Below are 20,273 nucleotides of genomic sequence, written 5' to 3' on the forward strand. Positions count from 1 at the left end.
TGATAATCGATTTTTTTTTTTTGTGCATTATTGTCTTGTATCAAATTTGGATACAAGAGGAACGAATCAAGAATCCAAAAGAGAATACCCACTCTGTTAAACTTGATGCACCATGTTGAAAGAGCGCAGTACAAAAAGTCAAAAACCAAGGATTACTATACACAAGAAAGATATACTTTGCAACATGATTAGACGGCTAATCTAATATAGTCTGGTCTAATTCCATTATGGCCCCAGAAGTTTCCTAAGTCCAGTCTTTTGGTCAGATGTCAACCTTGCTGGGAACTTGATATCAAACTTGATCCTAAGGTTACCCTTCTTAGAAGGGTCTTTGGGAATTGGCATTCCTTCCCCAGGAACCACTTCTTCATAGCTTGGATGAATCACATTGTTTATGGGAATGCTAAGAACCCTGCCATCTAGAGTTTTCAAATGGACAGTGTAACCTGTTAGAGCTTCAGAAAGTGAAATCTTGTGTGTCACAACCAAGTCATTTCCATCTCTTGTGAACACACGGTGTGCTTTCTCATCAATCACAAACACAAGATCTGCAGCAATCACATTTGGTTGCTCGTTCCCTTTCTCCGGGAACGTTATCTTTGTCCCTTTCTTCCACCCCGGTTTTATTTCTATGGTTAAGATTTCCTCCACCGGCAAAGTTTTACTGCAATGAAACAAACTTTTTGTTAATGTTGCAAATGGGAGCAGTGCATGAAGTTAGTCTCACATCAAAGAAATCAAGGAATGATTGGAGTGCTTACCCGCTAGCATCAGCAATTTCCCTTGAGATCTTCATCTTTTTGGTAGTGCCCTTATAAAGTTCTTCAAGGGTGCAAGGCAATGTTCTTTCTATAGGAGGTGCCTTCCGTGGACCCTGACTCATTGCCCTTCCTTCTCCAAATGAACTGAATATATCATCACCAAAGATTCCACCAAATGACCTTGTTCCACCGCCTCTCGTGCCGGCACCGGCACCGGCACCGGAACCACCACCTCCCATTCCCCCGAAGGGGCTTGAAAATCCAAAGAACTCGGCAAATATGTCATCTGCATTCCTGGGATTGAACCTGAACGTTGTTGCCCCATTACCAGTTTGGAAGAATGAAGCACCACCTGCACCTGCTGCATCTGGAGGTGGCACTTGCCCTTTTAGCCCTTCTTCTCCATATTGATCATAAATTGCTCTCTTCTGTGGATCACTCAGAACCTGCAAGCATCAAAAACCAATACAACTTAGTTGCATAAGAACAATGAGACATAAATATAATGATTGGAGGAACATCCTATAATTCATTACATACCTCATAGGCTTCGGATATCTGCTTGAATTTAGACTCGGCTTCTTTCTTATTGTTTGGATTCTTATCAGGGTGCCATTTCATGGCAAGCTTTCTATAAGCTTTCTTCAAGTCATCATCTGTGGCACTCTTTTCAACCTGCAGAATCTTATAGTAGTCTACCCCCATGATCACACTAATGTAGCAACCAACTTGATTTCGTTCTTTTAATATCAATTTGCAAGTTTCGATCGGAGTTCAACTCAATTCAATTACAAATAGCTAACAAGCTGGACTTAATACTGAAGAAAACGATGAAACGATTTATCGAGAAGGTGCGGCAATGCTTCCAAGACCAGAAGCATGTAGAACTTTCCATCAATATCTCGATAATGCCACCACTTTAGATGAATGGCCCTTTTTGGGTAGGCCCGTTTTCGCTAAAAAGCCCATAGTTGGCCCAAAAAAAATCACAAATTATTATTTTATCGGGCAAAAAAGGTAGTTAAAGATCTTGCAACTCACGTGAGATAGCGAGTATTACGCTTCATGGCATGAATGCATGAGATGAGGTGAGGTATGTCCTTTTAAGGCAAAAGGTAGACACCTTTTTTCTTTCAGGTGGTTATAACTAACTACTCATAACTAAGAGAGAGAAGGTTAATTAGAGTGTTAAATTTGTGTTTAGTTAGTTTAGTTGCGCGGCACGCTTCCCGCGACAACAACCCTCGTCATCGATTTCCGCCATTTTGAATCGTTATAACAGACTGATACCGAGCTGAAGAATCAAACTAACTTTCAGGCAAAATGCAAACCGTTTTGATTTCGTTTCCTCTCCTCACTCCCTTCAACATCTCATCCTCAGATCCGCACACTTCCTTTCGTCAAATTCCTTTCTCCTCCACTCGCTTCTCCTCGCTTTCCATTCCCTGCGCCACCGCTCGCCGGAGTTGCAGCGTTCGAGCTTCTACAGGCGAATCCGCTCCCTCCACCATTGCTCCAATAATCTCCGTCGATAACAACGATCCCGGCGATTCCACTGTGATCGTGATCCGGGCTCACAACTGGATCGGCCTCCTCCAGATCATCACCAACGTTTTCAAGGTCCTCGGCCTCAAGATCGACAGAGCCACTGTCGAATTCGAAGGTGAGTTCTTCACGAAGAGGTTTTTCGTCACTGACTCAGATGGAAATAAGATTGAGGACTCCGAGAGCTTGATGAGGATCACGCGAGCGCTGGAGGAGGCTGTTGGTGCCGGCAGCAATGGCATCGGCGTCCGGACGGTTCCGGCGTTGGCCAGTGCAGCGGTGAGCAGAGGAGTTGTAGTCCGGAGGCCTGGGTTTCTAGAAGGGCTTGGGGAGCATCGGGCTAAAGCTGAGAGAATGTACAGCTTAATGGACGGGTTCTTGAAGAACGATCCCATCAGTCTTCAGAAGGATATTCTTCATCACGTTGAGTACACCGTAGCAAGATCGCGGTTTAGTTTCGATGATTTTGAAGCGTACCAGGTAAGCTGCCTTCAAGCTTAATTGCATTATCATTTTGTTCGGCATAATGATTGTGTATGCGCAAGTTGTTACCGGATGGAATTCACAGTTGAGTAATTCAATAATGCCACTGGAAATTTTAGAAATGTTCTTAGCGACTTTGTAATACGTGTTCCTGGATATCAAGTGAAGGAAGTTGCCAGCTATTTTGCTGATTGATTGCTGCCAAGCAATCCCAATGGAAAAACCAGAAAATAGTTGCCAATTATGTTCAAGCAGTTAAAGAAGGGTCGATTGGTGATCTAGTAATTTTGATGGTAGATGCATCATTAATTATTGAAATTCTTATGAGGTTGCGATTTGAAGAGTAAGCTGATGAATGAATGTATGGCATAGTGCGGTTTATGCAGTTATGCTTTAATTTTTTTTTATGTGAACTTGTCATTGAAGGAAAAGCTTATCCCGTTAAACTTTTTCTCTGTGATATCCTAATACTATAGCCTTGTAGTTGTAGGTTATATAGAGCATAAATGATATAACTGAACTACCTTGGCTTAATGATTGTCATATTTTAAACAGTTTATCATTAGAATATTGAGCATGTGTAATGGTATTTGTAGGCATTGGCACATACTGTAAGAGATCGATTGATTGAACGCTGGCATGATACTCACATTTACTTCAAGAGGACAAAACCTAAGCGCCTCTACTTCCTCTCGCTTGAGTTTCTTATGGGTACTTAAATTGATCCGCTAAAATATGATTTACATGTTACAACAAATATCCTTATTCAATCTTTATTTCCTGTCTATTTCTTTCTCCAAGTTATTTTTATTTATAAGTGCTTGCAAGTTGTGAATATAACTTCCATGACTTATTTATTAAATGAATAAACTAAAAGTATAGACCAATGTGTAACTAAGAACACCTGTTATTTGGATATCAGGCAGGTCTTTGTCAAATAGTGTCATTAATCTTGGTATCGAGGATCAATGTGCGGAGGCCCTAAACCAACTTGGATTTGAATTTGAAGTTGTGGCTGAGCAGGTATTACTAACATTTGATCTAATCTTTTATTTTATTTTATATTTTTGCTTTTATCCAGAAAAAGACCCACTCTACTTGTTGTAATATCATTTATCCAACTTGGTACTCGAGGTGGTTATGAGTATTTGTTAACGTTCATGTACATTAAATCTTTGACAAGGAAGGAGATGCCGCCCTAGGAAATGGTGGCCTTGCTCGTCTTTCAGCATGTCAAATGGATTCTCTAGCAACTTTAGACTATCCTGCGTGGGGGTAAGGTGTTACTATGTGATTCTATTTTGAAACATTATTACCTTCATAAAGTTTTCCATTGTTAAGATTTTAAACATATATATTAGCTGTGAACTTGGCCTTATGACCTTTAATGTCTAATGCACTTTGTTATTGGGCCTCATTTAGCTGTTGTGATGCACCGAAACATTTTCAAGCCTCTAAACAGTATTATATAACGTGTTTGCATGATGCTATATATCCAATAGCATTACAGCGGTTTGTTTGGATAATTTAATTTCTAAATCACGGTTCTCATTCTTGGAGTGTCTTTATCCTAAAACTTTGTGGATTTGAGAGTTCTGCTCTGTATGATCAGAAATATCTTATGTGAACTTCTGTAATAATTATTCATGCAAAACCCTATGAAGCACAAAGGATTAACACATCCTACAGAGAAATCAATTTTTCTGTGTCATTATTATGCTTATATTAAGTATCAGATACTGAATGATGTCAAAACTGGGATTAAAAGTATAAGACTTCTTATGTTTGTGCTTTGGTGTGGACAAAAATATTCCCTTAACTAATGATTGGGTGCTGTGAGCTGAATTTCATTGAGTTGATTTTCATTTTGCAGTTATGGATTGCGTTATGAATATGGATTGTTTCGTCAGATCATAGTTGATGGCTTTCAACATGAAAAACCTGATTACTGGCTGAACTTTGGAAACCCTTGGGAAATAGAGAGAATTCATGTAACATATGAAGTGAAGGTTGTCAAGGGCTTCCTGTTTTCTTCTTTTTGCTTCATTTTAGTTTTTCTACTTTCTAGTGATGTAGCCCTTTATTTTTATCAACTGAACATTACAATCTATATCATCTCTATGTTTTGCTGGTTGGGTTAGTTCTATGGGACTGTTGAAGAGGTAGAAATGAATGGAGAGAAACAAAAAGTTTGGATCCCTGGAGAAACGGTAAGCTTAGTACTTTTTACCTGATTTAAAGTAGTATTCCTGCCTCTTTTCAATATCGAATGTTCATTGTTGGACAAAGAATCTGTTTTCTCATAAAAAGGTGGTACTAATAATATTTGGTAACTTGTTTTCACAATTCCAGGTAGAAGCTGTGGCTTATGACAACCCAATACCTGGCTATGGGACAAGAAATACCATCAACCTTCGGCTTTGGGCTGCTAAACCTAGTAGTAAATTTGATTTGGTGATTTATTCTCTTATGACATCATCTGCTACAAATTTAGTTATTGTTATTGTTGTTATTAACTTTATGAGCTATTTAATCATAATCATATATGATCAACCAATACTCAAAGTGTACCTAGATTAGAAACAGATGAAAGTTTGTTTATTTTAATCCATTCTTGCAAGTGTATTTTGTCATCTCTCTCATTTGATATTGATTCAGGGTGAGTTATTGAGTCCTTTATCCCACTGTTGTTTGCAGGAGGCCTATAACACTGGAGACTACATTAATTCTGTTGTCAATAGACAGAAGGCTGAAACCATAAGTAATGTCTTGTATCCAGATGATCGCTCTCATCAGGTATTCCCTCCAAAAGAAAACAACTAAAAAATGATTTCCTCATTGTTATTATCTGTTCAGACTGTTTTATTTTCATTTTTAGCTTTGTCTCCATGCTTGACAATGAAAGCTAATATCATCATATTTTTATTTGTTCAATTATGATTGGAAGAATGAGTCTCCCATACTGCTTTCTCTTAGGATTAATTGCTATAGTTATGATATTCTCTTATTGTATCAGTTAATTTGATAACAAAACTTTGCTATGTTGCTCGTAGAATCTTTTATAGAAGCTTAGTTTATAATTAAGCTTCCTGTGTCACGCAGTTCTTAAGTATCTGTTGAAGCTTGTCTCGTGTGTGCTTTTAAATTTTTTGGCTCAACATTATTGTTCATAGAATCGATTATCTACTATTTAGGAGCAAAGGCTCAGTGAAGGCACTAGGTTGTATTTCCTCTGCATTTTTTGTTGTTTGCCTTGATCTTCCCTTATTAATGTGTGCTATAATGCATTGTTGTATATGTGTCTCAAGTTTTCATTGTTAATATTTCATGCTTTTTAATTGTCATCTTCACAATGTTTATTAGTTCCATTCGTTTAGGAAGTTTGTTTAGTCTATTGTATCTTTCATAGTAGGATAAATTTGTCCAGTATAATGTTTTTCCCCTATTCTGAAGAATATTCAATTCTTCTTCTCATATTATACTTTATGTTCAGGGAAAGGAGCTGAGATTGAAACAACAATATTTTTTTGTCTCAGCATCTTTACAAGACATCATGCGAAGGTTCAAAGAAGAACATACTAACTTTGATGAACTGCCAGAGAAGGTTTAGTTTCAAATGTTTTGGGATTACAGACATTCATTTGTTAGTTAGTGTGTGATCTATAGTAATCAATAACATGTTATTTTTATTTTATTTACTCATTTTTATTGTTCATCAGTGATGCTGAGAGAAAATTATGAGTTCTGTCTCATACCTTACATTATGCCTTTCCTCTAAGTAGGTTGCTCTCCATCTAAATGACACCCATCCATCTCTTTCAATTGCTGAGGTCATGCGGATGTTAGTTGATGAAGAACATTTAGGTTGGCATAAGGCATGGGACATTGTATGCAAAATTTTCTCTTTCACAACCCACACAATGGTAACTGATGGAGAGAAAATCCCTGTTGATCTACTTGAAAGTCTTCTCCCTCGCCATTTAGAGGTATGATCTGCTAAGATAGTAAGATATTTGTTTTCTGTATTTTATTTAATATTGTACCTTAATCTGTGATTTATTAGTCATTTGAGTGGCAAGAAAACAGATACGTTCACTCATATTGTACCATTATATTTGGCTAAAGCATGGGATTATTTTACTTCATGGTGCACTAACTATTCAGAAAGTTTTCCATATTGAACATCAGACTTTACTAATCAAGATGGGTTTTTTTGTTGTTCTTTTGTTCTCATGAAAATAATTCCCTTTTAACTAACTAATTAAATTGAATTATTTACCGAGTATCTTATCTGCCTTTTTGCAGATTTTATATGAAATAAACTTTAACTTCATGGAGGAGTTGAAGAAAAGGATTGGTCTAGATTATAGTAGACTAGCCCTGCTGTCCATTGTTGAAGAAGGTGCTATGAAGGTACTTTTGGAACAATCTGTCTATAATTGATCTAGTAATGCTTAGTTTGCTATAGTATCTTTCTTTTTTTCACCCCTTTTTCACTATGAATTGTAAATTACATAAGTCCATATTGTACTATCAATGGATGCCCTGTTAATAAAAAAGGGTAGCCCGGTACACAAACATCCCACATTAACGCAGGGTCTGGAGAAGGGCTGCACCCTAAGGGTGTAATGTATGCAGCCTAACCTGATAATTACATCAAGGACTATTTCTACGGCTTGAACCTGTGACCTTGAGGTCACATGGAGAATATGCAAGGCTCTGTTAATGCAAGGCAAAATATGCTGGGAAATTTTAAGCTGTTAAGAATCAGGATTAAGTCATCAATTTATATATAGCACATGCAATTTAAATATATTTTTTTCATGGCTCAATAGCAACTTCAATGCCAATGGTATGTCCCCTATCAGTTCAGGTTTGCCTGTGTTCTCGTTCTTGCTGTGTTTTCAGTTACTAGCCTTTCTTACCAAAGTGCTTTGCCTTCCCTTCTTGTCTCTCTAAAAGTTGGGTCTATTGGTTAAGTAAACAACCTTAATTTGTTACCCAATCCAAACCTAAACGATTTCAAATATATAGACTTCTGAATGTGTTATATTGTTGTAACACTTGATACACAAACCTTTGTTTCTATTAGCAGTTTGGCACTGAATTCAAATTTCTGCAATGCATAAGCTCACTTAAGTTGGCAGCTGGAAATGAAGGGCCTTGATAAGTAATATGTGAATTACGAGTGGACTTTGTATAAATTCATATGATACAACTTAGAACAATCTTTTTCTCTGTAAGTTAATAAATTAGGTAACTTTTAAGCTGAACAAAAGCTTCATGCTTTTGAATCCTTCGAATTTTTGAATGGTAAGTCTACTATGAAAATGCTTGTGAATTCCAAGATCTATGATCATGATGCTTACAGTCTTGAACATCATATTTAATTAAATTCTGTTTAATCTTTTATATGCTTACAAATAACCAGATTTTTGTGATTATATGTTGGATTTGCAGAACATTCGAATGGCAAACTTGGCAATTGTTTGCTCCCATACTGTGAATGGTGTTTCAAAATTACATCTAGAAAAACTGAAGACAAAAACATTTAAGGTATGATTTCATCATTGATAATAGTCTTTTTCACCTAAGCTAGTGTGTAGTCTTAAAGTGATCAAGTTTATGGCTCAACTTTGCAGGAGTTTTATGGGCTATATCCAGAAAAATTTCAATGCAAGACAAATGGTGTGACCCAGGTAGGTAATTGCAGTAGCTGTTATAGGATGTGTGTAAACTTTTGTTTGATCTCCTGTCTCATATATGTATAGCTATATGAAAGGATTAAAGTGGCTTACTGTTGAATTGGGCCCGTATATTAGAGTGTAATCAATGTTTGTAAGTGTGTTACAAGAAAGGTTGTCTATACAACTAGTTCTACTCTATGACATTTGTTTCTCTTTGTTGTTGAAAGGCTTGAGTTTGTTATTTACATCTTAACTCATTGGCGTATAACATCAAGATGCTTATGCCTTATTGTACAAATATTTGTACATATTTTTCTTAGAAGTAAAATCGATTTGTGGAGAACTATGAATATTTGTATACTTGGTATACTATTGAGCATTTTATTTTTTATTTTTCATTTTTAGAAGTGCAATTGCATGTGCAGCAACTAATAATCCAGTAAATTGATATTTGTCAGCGTCGGTGGATTGTGGTGAGCAATCCCGGTTTACGTGATCTTATATCAAAATGGCTAGGGACTGAAGCTTGGATCCGTGATGCTGACCTTCTGTCAGGATTGAGAGATCATTTGGACAATGCTGATTTCCATCTAGAATGGAAAATGGTAAAATTCCAAAGCTTATTACTATCCTTCGAGAAATTTCTTCAGATTTGAGAGAACTAGATATGATCTGATCTAATATACTTTAGTGCCGTTCTGATACTGTAGGTTAAAAAGGTTAATAAAATGAGGCTTGCTGAGTACATTGAAGCAATGAGTGGTGTGAAGGTTTGATTGAAATAATTTTACCTAAACATTACTTCTGTCTTTGATTTCTATGGTAGAAAACTAGAAATCACTCTTTCCTGACTTTGTCTTTATTGCAGGTCAGTTTAGATGCAATGTTTGATGTTCAGGTCAAGCGGATACATGAATACAAAAGACAGCTGCTTAATATATTTGGAATTATCCATAGATATAATTGTCTCAAGGTGTGTGTTTATGGGTGCCTTGGTACTAAAAGAATTTACTGATATACAAATGCCAATTTCAATTGACACAATTATCCTTTTCCCTCAAATAAAAATATATTTGTGGTTACTATATATATTCAGGTAGCTGTTGTTTTGTCTTAATCTGATATCTCCCACTGTTATGGTTTGGACGCCTGATCACCTACATATGAATTTGGAGATATACTAAGCCATAAACTGAGACTTACATTACTTGCTTTCTTGCAGAATATGGATAAGGATAGTAGGAGAAAAGTTGTACCTCGTGTTTGCATAATTGGTGGGAAAGCTGCTCCTGGTTATGAAATTGCAAAGAAGATTATCAAACTTTGTCATGCAGTGGCAGAAAAAATCAATAATGATACTGATATTGGAGATCTTTTGAAAGTGGTATGTTTAAAATGTTCATCTGTATTGATTTTATCACTCTTGCACCTTTTTTTTTTGGATCTCGAGTATCTTAGTCTTATTATCAAGAACTCAATTAATTTTGGTTGTCCCGACTGAGTTTTCTGAAGGGGGTTGGGTCTCCCAGTAAGAACTATTTCTATCCCTAGGGATCAAGGCACCTATCACCTTAATGAATCCCTCATCCGTCACTCTTGTTCTTTTTATTTATCAGTATTTGTTCTGGTATTTATCTTGTTTGACCCAGACACATTTCTATTTGATAGGTTTTTATCCCTGACTATAATGTTTCTGTTGCCGAATTGGTAATACCTGGGGCTGACCTTTCTCAACACCTGAGGTTTGCAAATTTAGTGCTCATTTATTTTAATGACTTTGTCAAGTTTGTCAATGTTGCTGATTAGTATCTGTGTTTTGCTTCACTCCTTATCATGTTTTATCAATAATACTGTAATACTGTATTCACGAATACCAGACGACTCAGGGCTGTATAGAGCTAGTTTTGCGAAATGCAGTGCAGGCATTTTGCTTATTGACATCAATATCTTTCTTATAGCACTGCAGGAAATGAAGCATCGGGAACTGGGAACATGAAATTTTTGATGAATGGATGTTTGCTTTTAGCAACAGCAGATGGATCCACAGTTGAAATAATTGAAGAAATAGGGGAGGATAACTTGGTGGGTGATAACTTTTCTTGTTACTTAATGATATATGTGATCTAATAACAATAGAGAAAGGATTTCAAATTAAGGAATCAGGTTGCATAGGCTTATATTTTATTTTCTCCATTTTCAGTTTCTATTTGGCGCAAAAGTGCATGAAGTTGAAAAACGGCGTCAGAAAAGATTATCTAATTTGGCACCCCTACAGCCTGCGAAAATACCCCTACATTTTGCACGGGTATTGAGGTGTGAACAAAATATATTACCATCTCTAATGAAATTATATAGATGAAGACTATGGTGTCTTTGAGATTATACCTAATTTATTAAAAAAGATAAATATATAATATTTAATAAATTTTAAATTTTTTATTTTTTATTTTTTACCTTTAAAAGTAAATTAGGCAATTTAGGTATCATAATAAAAGACATCATAAAACTCACCGTTATATAAATGGATCTATGTTTTCCTTCATTTCATTTTATTTTACTTTTGGCGGGTTGCTGCTATTAATCTGATACTACAATCAGGATGGTTCGAGATGGATATTTTGGGCATAAGGATTATTTTAAATCCTTATGTGAGACGGTGGAATTTGGATTTGGTAATGATTACTATCTTCTTACCTCTGATTTTGGGAGTTACCTTGAGGCACAGGTACTTGGTTCATATGCTTTTGAGGAGTCTAAATACTCATATTCAGTCAGTTTTCTGCCCTCCAATATATTAATATTTTAATTTAATTATTTATGATAACAGGCTGCTGCTGATAAAGCATTTGTCAACCAAGACAAGTGGACGAGAATGAGTATCCTTAGTGTTGCCGGCTCCGGGAGATTTAGCAGTGACAGGACCATTCAAGACTATGCTGAGAGCACATGGAAAATTAATCCCTGCAGATGCCCCCTCTGATTTGTAGCTAGCTACCACTATAATACTATATTGGGACTAACTATGCTCGTATAATGGCCCTTGGCCAACATAACCGATTTGGTAGATTTTGACTCAGTATAACCGGCAGAAAGAAAATAGTACTATATAAATAAGATGCTAGTAATTGAACTTTAAACTTTTGCTCTCAAATTCTTCAAATTTTCACACTTCAACGCTGATTAATGATTTTTAAGTGGTGATTATCTGATTTCGACCGACCGAAGTACATAATTTATTTAGGATGGCTATTCTCATAAAGATACTTTTATGTAAAATAATATTAAAAATCGTTAGATAATTTAATAGATTTTATTAAATTACTTAATATAATATATTAATATTTTAATTATTATTTTTGCATGATGATATTTTTATTTAAATAATTATTTTTATTTATTTTAAATCATAATTTTAGAAGTTTTTTCGTACAAATTAATGGAGATTATTTAAGACTAAGTCTTCGTTCAGTTCTTTCAATTGTTTTTGTTTTATTAATTTGTTAAGAATCAGTTTGAGTAAATAACATAATTACGTTTTTTTAGAAAAAAATTTAAAATATAAAAATTTTAATTAAAGTAATTTATAAATAAATTATTTTGTGTTTAATTTTTTAATTTTAAAAATATTTATTTAAAAAAATAATAAAAAAAATTTTATTCTAAGAGAAGTCATTTTTTTATTTTTCTATAAATATTTAAATAATTTTTTAAAAAATTACAAAGTAAGTTTAAAAATTATACCAAATTTTAATGTTAGAATTTTTATAAGTTAAAAATTAAAAAAAGAAAGAAAGTTATATATTGCAAAAAAGGTATTTATTTTCCAAGGACACACAAAAAGGTTGCTAGTTACTACTCCATTGCAAAAATGAGAATCTTGTTACCTAGCATGTTATGTAAACCAACCTTACAATAAATTGTGAAATTGTCACTCAATTTTTTTATTAAAACAAGGGCATAACATTCTAGCTTAAGAAAAAGGCTTGATAAGATTTTCATAACATAAAATTTTATCTTTTTGTTCTATAAATGTTTATATATAATTTATGAAAGTTATTTCTAAAAAAGTTTTCATACAAGCTTATGTTATTGGTTAGGGGTGCACATGGCCGGGTGAAGCCGGGTTTGATGTGACTCAGACCCGACCCGAAATATATACCGAATCTATTTATTAGACCCGAATCCGGTCCTAGACCCAATGAAACCAATACACTTTCAGGCCACAATTATACCGAGTGAAAATCGGGCCGTTAACATTATATTACGTTGATACCTTCTTGTAAGCTAGCATGTAAAAAAATTTAAATTTCCAAGACTCCAACCATTAGTTAACATGGTAAAATTTACTTAGAAAAATATAACAAGAACCAACCCTTCTTCAAAATTAAAGCATAACCACAATCAATACTAAAGTATAACCACAATCAATACTAATATTGTCTAATAATACCAAATATTTAAATTAATACAAATAACACAATCTTATGTATTAGTCTAAAGTCTTATGCATTCTAAACATAAAACATTAATTTATAGTCTTATAATGACTAATAATACAAAATATTAAGGTTTACAATACTTAAATTCTACATAAGAATAGTCATAATCTATCACTAATAACACAAAATATTAATTGTGTATGATGACCGGGCCACCGGACCGACTTCGGGTGATCCGAGATATGGCCTGGACCCGACCCAAAATAATGACCGGGTCTATTTTTGATACCCGTACCCGACTCTAGATCCGATGAAATCACACCAAATTAGTCCCTAAAGTGTTCGGGGCCGGGCCGGGCCTTCGGGTCGTCCGGGTCTATGCACCCCTATTATTGGTAAAGTAGACTATGGATCCATTTGAAAAGCTTAAAAATAAATTTTTTGTGCTTTTAATTTATAAAAAGTAGTAGTATTAATATTTAGTGCAATTTTTAAAATTAAATTACAGGTTTTCAAGAAGTTATTTAAAAATTGATAGAGAAGTTAAAAAAAATTACTTCTCTCATAATATTACTACATTTTATTATATTTCTTTTAAAATAAATATTTTTAAAATTAAAAATTCAAACACAAATAATTTATTTATAAATTATTTTTAATATAGTCATTTATTATTTAAACTATTTTTAAAAAAAAAATTAATTAAACTGTTTACCTAAATTCTTTTGCTGTGATTAACACAATTCGCAAGAAGTACTTGTTAAAAAAGCTGTTGTGCTAGATCTTTCATATGTTCTGTTTATTCTAATTTCTTCATTTTTTTTGTTCCACATATACTATCTACCTTGCTTGTGGAGAACTGACTGGAGTTTCTTCATGGTGCAGTTCCCACAAAATTTGGTGCAGAAATGATAATATCTTTAGGTTTATACATCTCATTATCTTAAAATTCATTTACTTAAAGCTTAATCTTAAGATACAGTATTTTTCATAAATTTTACAGTATCAGTTAATTACAAATCGTCATACGAATAATTTCTTTTAATAATTATTACAAAATTTGAATACTTTTAATAATAACTTCTACTTGAGTTGTGATGTGAATCAAAATTACACTATGACATGGGAGTCGTTAACTAGTGACTGCTGCTGAGTGCTGTCTCTGCCCCTCTGAAGAAAGAAAGAGAAGGAGGCTGAAGGCAGTAATCAGTTGAAGCAATGGCGTTTGCGCGCTCTCTTCTTCTTTCCGATTCCATTAACGTCGTCGTCTTCTTAGCCTTCTCTCCTCTCCTCCACTCTTCCCTCTCAGCTTCAGCTGAACCTACCGACCAATTCACCTCCCAAATTCACCAAATCAACCTCAAAATTGCTCATTTAGGTAACACTTCGTAATTCTTTTTTATCATCTTTCGCTTCTGCTTCAATTTATATGCATCATTCAGGAACAAAAGTTCTCTTGAACTTCTTGCTGAGGGAAAATTAGTAATTCGAATGCAGAATCGGTTCTTGAAGAGAATAATAACAAATTAAAGGAAAGAGATGCCTATCTGGAACAGGTTGAGAATCGAATGAATGAAATGTCGGAAAAAATCCTCCTTCTCCAATCTGCTCTCTCTAAAATGAAGGTGTCTTCCACCTGTTTGTAATTATGCCATTGGCTTGTTTTCTTTAAAATTATCACGTTTTGTTCTCTTATTGTTTTGTGCTCCTCTCACCTACATTTTTTAGTCTGACTTTGTTTTTATGTGGGAAGCAATAATATAACTCGATTTGATTTTTCCCTCTCAATTTCTGTATTTGAGTTCCATTTGTTGCTCTTTTTTGAAGACTGATTCATTGGATGCCGAAAAACGAGTTGAAGCTTTGGAGGAAGAGGTCTTTCTTTTCCTGCAAGCTATTTATATAAGTGAATAATTTCACTACTTTATAACTTTTTGGATCGAATTGAAAGTTCAACTGATATGAGAAATATGCTTGGAAATGCATAGGTACAACTTCTTTGGTCTGCCCTGAGAAGGAACAACTTTGAGCTTCATATTCTGATATCTAAAGCACAAGATACTGAAAAGACACTCGAAGAAGTCACTTTAAGAGTTGAAAAGGTAGCTGATATAATGAATTTTTTCACTTTATATCCATTTTAACCAAAACATTAATTTGATGCTTGGTTGAGACATATCATTGATCATTGCATTTATGTTATTTCGTTCAGATGAACAATATTGTGACTGAACAGTGGATTCAGGTTCAGCATCTTGAGCAGGCTCTTCATGTTACCAAAGTATATCAAGTTTATTTACTAGAATATAAATTCTACTACACATTAGAGTATTCTTTTCACATGCTTTATGAACTTCAGATTGATTTTCCTTTTGTAATATTTGTGTGTTTGTATGTGTAAAAGATGAGGACTCTAAAGGCTCAAAGGCTAGCAAGCTTTACAAGATGCACATTCTTGAGGGTAATGTTGAAGTTTTTGGTATTGTTGTTTATCATAGTGTATTATCCCCTGCTAGAAGATACTGCCCAGCAGTAAGCACATTTTGTATATGCCATGACTCATAACTTCTGTCTCGTCTCTTCCCATGACATTTCATTGTTATTTGTTCTATAGATTACCAACACCCTTCTTGATGATCTTCGAGCACTGCATTCCTATGTATCTCGTGAAAGGACTTCAGTCAGTTCACTTGTCTCACGGGCTATGGATCAGTTCAAGCGATGCTCTTCAATGGCTAAAAAGTATCACCATCAGGTTTTCTAGAAAACACACGTCTTTAGGAACTAGTGTCTAGTGAAACAAGATGATCCCTTATTCACTTATGAGAATTTGAAGCACTATCTGTGTGGAAGTTTAATGATAAATAGATTTTATATGATGTTCATATGTTTGTTGGTCACTTGGTATTTCAGACTACTATTCCAGTACCGTTCATTATTATTTGCCAGTTTTTTTGCGTTCCTGTAGTTTTTTTATGCTTTTTAAACATAAATATTTACACAATGGTGTTTACTTTTGGGGATAGGGTGAGGCCTTTTCATTGTTCAACACGTAAGGCATTATTAGTTTAAGAAGCCAATGCAGTTATAATTGTCTTAACACAAATTTATGTGCAGCTTCAAGGTTTCATAAAAAGTTTGATGAAGAGAAATGAATTCACTGCATCTCTTGCAAATGATGAATTGATTTTCTTCCTGGTAAGCTTTCCAGTTACTTATCAAAAAAAGGAGGGAAGAGGAAGGAGAGGGGTAGGGGAGAAAAAAGAGGGGGGGGGGGGGGGGTTTCATTCTAAGATATTGACAGCTCTTTATTACCAGAGATTATCATTCTTTGAACAAAAGCTCATATTTCCATTTCAGGCTTCTGCTGTTATCATCTTCCCTGCAATTAGTGCCTGGGTATTGCTCTCATCATAATTGGTTCTTACCGCTTTCTAAGGTGACAACTGACAAGTTTCTTCCGACAACTGTGTTGAAGAACATGAGATATACTTGATCTCGATCTTGTGTATGATATACTTGGTTATTTTGATTTTATACAAATTCTGAATGATTATAGGGAATAAATAAGTGGATCAGGAAAAGAAAATGACGCTTTTTATTTTTAATATGGTGGGAGATATGGGGTGATACAGCATTATGGAGAATAGGGGTGTTTTTCCTGCGTATGGTACCAGAAAACTGAAATCGGACCGAGCGATTTAGAGCAAAGAATTCGGACGGTCCGATTAGAGGAGATCTAGAAAAAAATATTTTTTTAATAAAACTCGGAGGGTCCGATTTGATTTTTTTTTTTAAAAAAAAAAAACCTAGAAACGGAGGATCCGTTTTCATTAAAAGGAAAAATTAAAAAAAACAAAAATTGGAAACGCAGGGTCCGTTTTCAGTTCAAAAAAAAAAAAAAACAAAAGGTGTAAACGGACGGTCCGATTTGATTTTAAATAAAAAAGAAAAAAACAAAAACTAATCGGACGGTCCGATTTGTGGTAAATGAATTTTTTAACAAAGAACTCGGACGGTCCGATTTCTCTCTGTCCCATATTTGTGTCTAACACCTATATACACCATAACCAAACACAACTCACACACTCCTCCAATATCAAAAAAAATTAGCCAGAAAATGAAGTAGATTTGCTTTAGCCCATTACTTTTTCTACCTTTTAGTTCATTTATTTTGTATTCTTATTTTTGTTAATTATATTAGTCATATTATTATTATTATTATTGTTATTATTATTATTAGGTTTAATTACTTTGTTGGTCTCTATAATTTCGTAAAATTTTTAATTAGGTTTCTATGCTTTTTTTTTTTAATTGAGTTTCTGTACTAATTTTTTTTTCAATTAAGTCTTTCTTAATAGTAATCGGCTTAATTTTATAAGGACTCAACTAAAAAAAATTGGTATAGGAACCTAAATAAAAGAAAAAAAATAGGGACCTAATTAAAAAAAAATTAATATAAGGACTCAATTAAAAGAAAAAAAAATATAAAGACCTAATTAAAAATTTCGCAAAATTATAAGAACCAAAACAGAGGAATTAAACCTTTTTATTATTATTATTCTCTCAACCAAACACACTCTTTTTTCCCCGTGAAAGCAGAATATCTTATCCGATTCACAGAGAGTCTCATATTTGGCATGGAACTGATGGAAGACACGACATGGGAGCAGAGACTCCAAGCCCTAACCCACATCATAACCAGCCCCACACACGAACCAGGCCTCCACTCTCAACTCTTGATAGCCACCCAGATCCCCTGTTACCTGAACTGGGACTACCCTCCATTCCTGTGCCCCTCCGATCCCTCCCTCCTCAACAGATGGGGCTTCTCACTGTTCCTCAGAAGGGTCTTCAGAACGGGTCCCCCTCAAACCTCTTGGAGGAGCAAGTGCCCTTTCCAGCAGCCACCACCACTGATTCTGGCAGAGGGGGTGGAGGAAGCTCAATGGGGCCACCAACAGAGAAGGCTATACGCTAGGAAGAGGCTTTCTAGGAAACCGCTTGGCAGAGATGTTAACCCACTCATCCCCATCCTCGTCCCCAATGTTCTCTTGTTTTCCCTTGTCTTTTGGAGTCCACTTCGCAATCCAGATTACAACGATTGAAGAACAAGGTAGAATTCGTTAACATCCTCCTAGCGGCGATTGTACGCTAACACGATTAACATGTTACTGCTTATTGGACTATCATGATATGTGATTCTTTGACCCTACGTCTTACGTTATCCAAAATTCCAATGCGATTTTTTTGTTAAAACATGGAGTGAACTGTGGCAAAAAAAAAAAAAAAAACACTAAGCTTTGACAATTCTAAGATTTTGTACTTATAATAAATGGTGCGAGTTTAAAAATGATAGTGGAATGGCTCAAAGTAAAGGTGATATGATCCTTTGTGATTTCTGGTGTCATAATTCCAGATAGTGCAACAAGCTTCAAGACATTTTGGATCAATGACTTGCAACATTTTTAATCCTTTGAAGATTACAATGTGTTGTCATATAGTATGGTAGTTTTTTTCTTAGTTTTGCTTTATTCTCTGTTTTGGATGTATGAACTGATGCAGAGACACCATTATGAAATAAAATCAACTTTTCCATTAAAAGGAAAGACGCGAAACCTTCTTGTCATTAAGGAAGATTAAGAGAAAAAAAATGGTCTTATGCTAAGTCTTTGTCTCTTGAAAATGAATTGGATTCGATTGTTCCTTTTGGACTAACGCCTCTTCCTAAGCGTTGCCTTTCTATTTTGATTTTCTTTCCTTTCGGAATGGCAGGCTGAAAATGTAGTTCCGCTAGTTACGGAATCAATTTCAGTCAGTGCAACAAGGTTGAAGGCTCCAATAAAGAACAAAAAGTTAACGTCATGAGTGCCAAAATTTCTCCACATATCATGCTCAACCATTACACATATAAATGAGCCTTTCAAACCATATTAATTACTTACTTCACTCACTACTTTTTTAAATAAAATACTTGCCAGCCATTTCCTTATCTTAGGGTCACAAGTCACAACATTTAACAAGGAAGCTTCTTTGTCATTTATGTTTCCTTTTCAAACCGTTCATCATTCTCTTCCCACAATCCCTCCTTGTGATTCCGGCCTATGATTATTGATTTCTCGCCTTTGCTTTACATTTGAGCTAACACAAACTAACTTTCTATTCTTTTTAATGTTGACCCCATAATAATAATAGTAATAATAATAATAATAATAATAATAATAATAATAATAATAATAATAATAACAAAAGAAAAGATAAAGAGGCATCAAGAAAATAGAAGCATCACCTTCCCTAATTATTTTTAAAATGGGTGACCCAAAGTAGTAGTAGTTGTTGAGCATGGCCAACAATGGCTCTCAAAAGACACATCCACAGCTGGTTAGTAAGTACTAACTGTATCTCCTACCCTACCAAACACCATTTTCCGATTAAAAGGGAAAAAATTTAAAAAAAGAAAAGTAAAAACTAATTTCATCACCCTATTCACTAGTAGCATTAACATATGGGCATGCCACAAAGTGTCATGTAACACACATACATAGATCATAATGCATTTAAGACCCTACAGCATACATTTGGAGTCCTAAGTTGTAGATTTTGTAGTCTCAGAATTCAGAGACCCATTGATCGATCAACCTAGATTTCGGAGCCTATATTAAACGAAAAGTCTGAAAGCTAAACTCTATGTTAATTATATTTTAAATTCAAAAATATTTGGTAACAAAAAAATTAGTTAAAGAATCTGTCTTTTTTTTTGTGACTAAATAAAAAAGAAAGGAAAAAAACAGACAGAATCAAATTAATTGGCTAAATTCATATCTAAATCTATTAGATGTTGAAACTTACTCCATGATTGACTCCAATTCGGGTGAATGTTCGCGTCAGAAGCTACTGCTTTAACCGTACAATCTGCAACACTATTTGCATTCCTCTGAATTAAAAGAATAGAGACTCTCAAATTCTAATTCATAATCTCCTGTATATATTTTGTCAAATTTCATTCCAGTATATCCTTACCAAGCATTCTTTGGTTTACTAAGAAAATAGCCTCTAGACAGTATGTTTCACAAATAACTTCACGAAATCCACTATGCCAAACTAGAAGTAAACCTCTCCAAATTGCATACAATTAAGCAAAAAGAACACTGCTCACTTCGACTTTCTCAGTGCAACATTTTAACTAACATTATCAGAATTGCGAATGATACAACCAAAACCAGCATAGTCAAAAGGAGCAAAACAACTAGCATCATAATTCAATTTAACATTTATTAATTCTAACAATAATTAATAAATGCTAAATAAATCAAATTCTGACCCTTTTTTTTATCTTTCTAGTATTACAGTTTTAAACA

The 20,273-nt window shown here is 34.5% G+C and overlaps 4 protein-coding genes across 5 annotated transcripts; 3 read left to right on the plus strand and 1 right to left on the minus strand.

Annotated features, from left to right (window-relative positions):
* Nucleotides 1-71: 71 nt before the first annotated feature.
* Nucleotides 72-1,627, minus strand: LOC112714546 (uncharacterized). The gene is made up of 3 exons (XM_025766163.3): nt 1,302-1,627; nt 762-1,207; nt 72-664 (listed from the first exon to the last, which is right to left on the minus strand). Exons 1-3 carry the CDS (start codon nt 1,464-1,466, stop codon nt 226-228), a joined length of 1,050 nt encoding a protein of 349 aa, XP_025621948.1. The 5' UTR covers nt 1,467-1,627; the 3' UTR covers nt 72-225.
* A 166-nt stretch (nt 1,628-1,793) lies between these two features.
* LOC112714545 (uncharacterized) lies at nt 1,794-11,613 on the plus strand. The gene is made up of 22 exons (XM_025766161.3): nt 1,794-2,786; nt 3,386-3,500; nt 3,712-3,812; nt 3,973-4,064; nt 4,663-4,798; nt 4,931-4,999; nt 5,142-5,243; nt 5,487-5,585; nt 6,283-6,393; nt 6,572-6,775; nt 7,095-7,202; nt 8,250-8,345; nt 8,432-8,488; nt 8,935-9,081; nt 9,187-9,246; nt 9,345-9,449; nt 9,699-9,860; nt 10,145-10,218; nt 10,435-10,558; nt 10,677-10,789; nt 11,075-11,201; nt 11,304-11,613. The coding sequence occupies exons 1-22, from the start codon at nt 2,085-2,087 to the stop codon at nt 11,454-11,456; spliced, it is 3,057 nt and encodes a 1,018-aa protein (XP_025621946.1). The 5' UTR covers nt 1,794-2,084; the 3' UTR covers nt 11,457-11,613.
* A 2,391-nt stretch (nt 11,614-14,004) lies between these two features.
* On the plus strand, nt 14,005-16,523 carry LOC112714548 (uncharacterized). 2 transcript variants are annotated; one of them, XR_003159293.3, is made up of 9 exons: nt 14,005-14,293; nt 14,413-14,540; nt 14,743-14,790; nt 14,904-15,017; nt 15,128-15,196; nt 15,320-15,376; nt 15,530-15,657; nt 16,033-16,113; nt 16,276-16,523. XR_003159293.3 is itself a non-coding variant. In XM_025766164.3 (9 exons), exons 1-9 carry the CDS (start codon nt 14,134-14,136, stop codon nt 16,330-16,332), a joined length of 855 nt encoding a protein of 284 aa, XP_025621949.1. In that variant the 5' UTR covers nt 14,005-14,133; the 3' UTR covers nt 16,333-16,523. The 2 variants fall into 2 exon arrangements, 1 of the variants encoding a protein (XP_025621949.1); XM_025766164.3 differs by having other exon boundaries at nt 15,530-15,670.
* A 920-nt stretch (nt 16,524-17,443) lies between these two features.
* On the plus strand, nt 17,444-18,174 carry LOC112714549 (uncharacterized). Its single transcript, XM_025766165.3, has one exon. It carries the CDS (start codon nt 17,556-17,558, stop codon nt 18,021-18,023), a length of 468 nt encoding a protein of 155 aa, XP_025621950.1. The 5' UTR covers nt 17,444-17,555; the 3' UTR covers nt 18,024-18,174.
* The last annotated feature ends 2,099 nt before the right edge of the window (nt 18,175-20,273 follow it).

This window comes from Arachis hypogaea, chromosome 10, assembly GCF_003086295.3.
Source record: "Arachis hypogaea cultivar Tifrunner chromosome 10, arahy.Tifrunner.gnm2.J5K5, whole genome shotgun sequence".
Taxonomy (NCBI): Eukaryota; Viridiplantae; Streptophyta; class Magnoliopsida; order Fabales; family Fabaceae; genus Arachis; species Arachis hypogaea.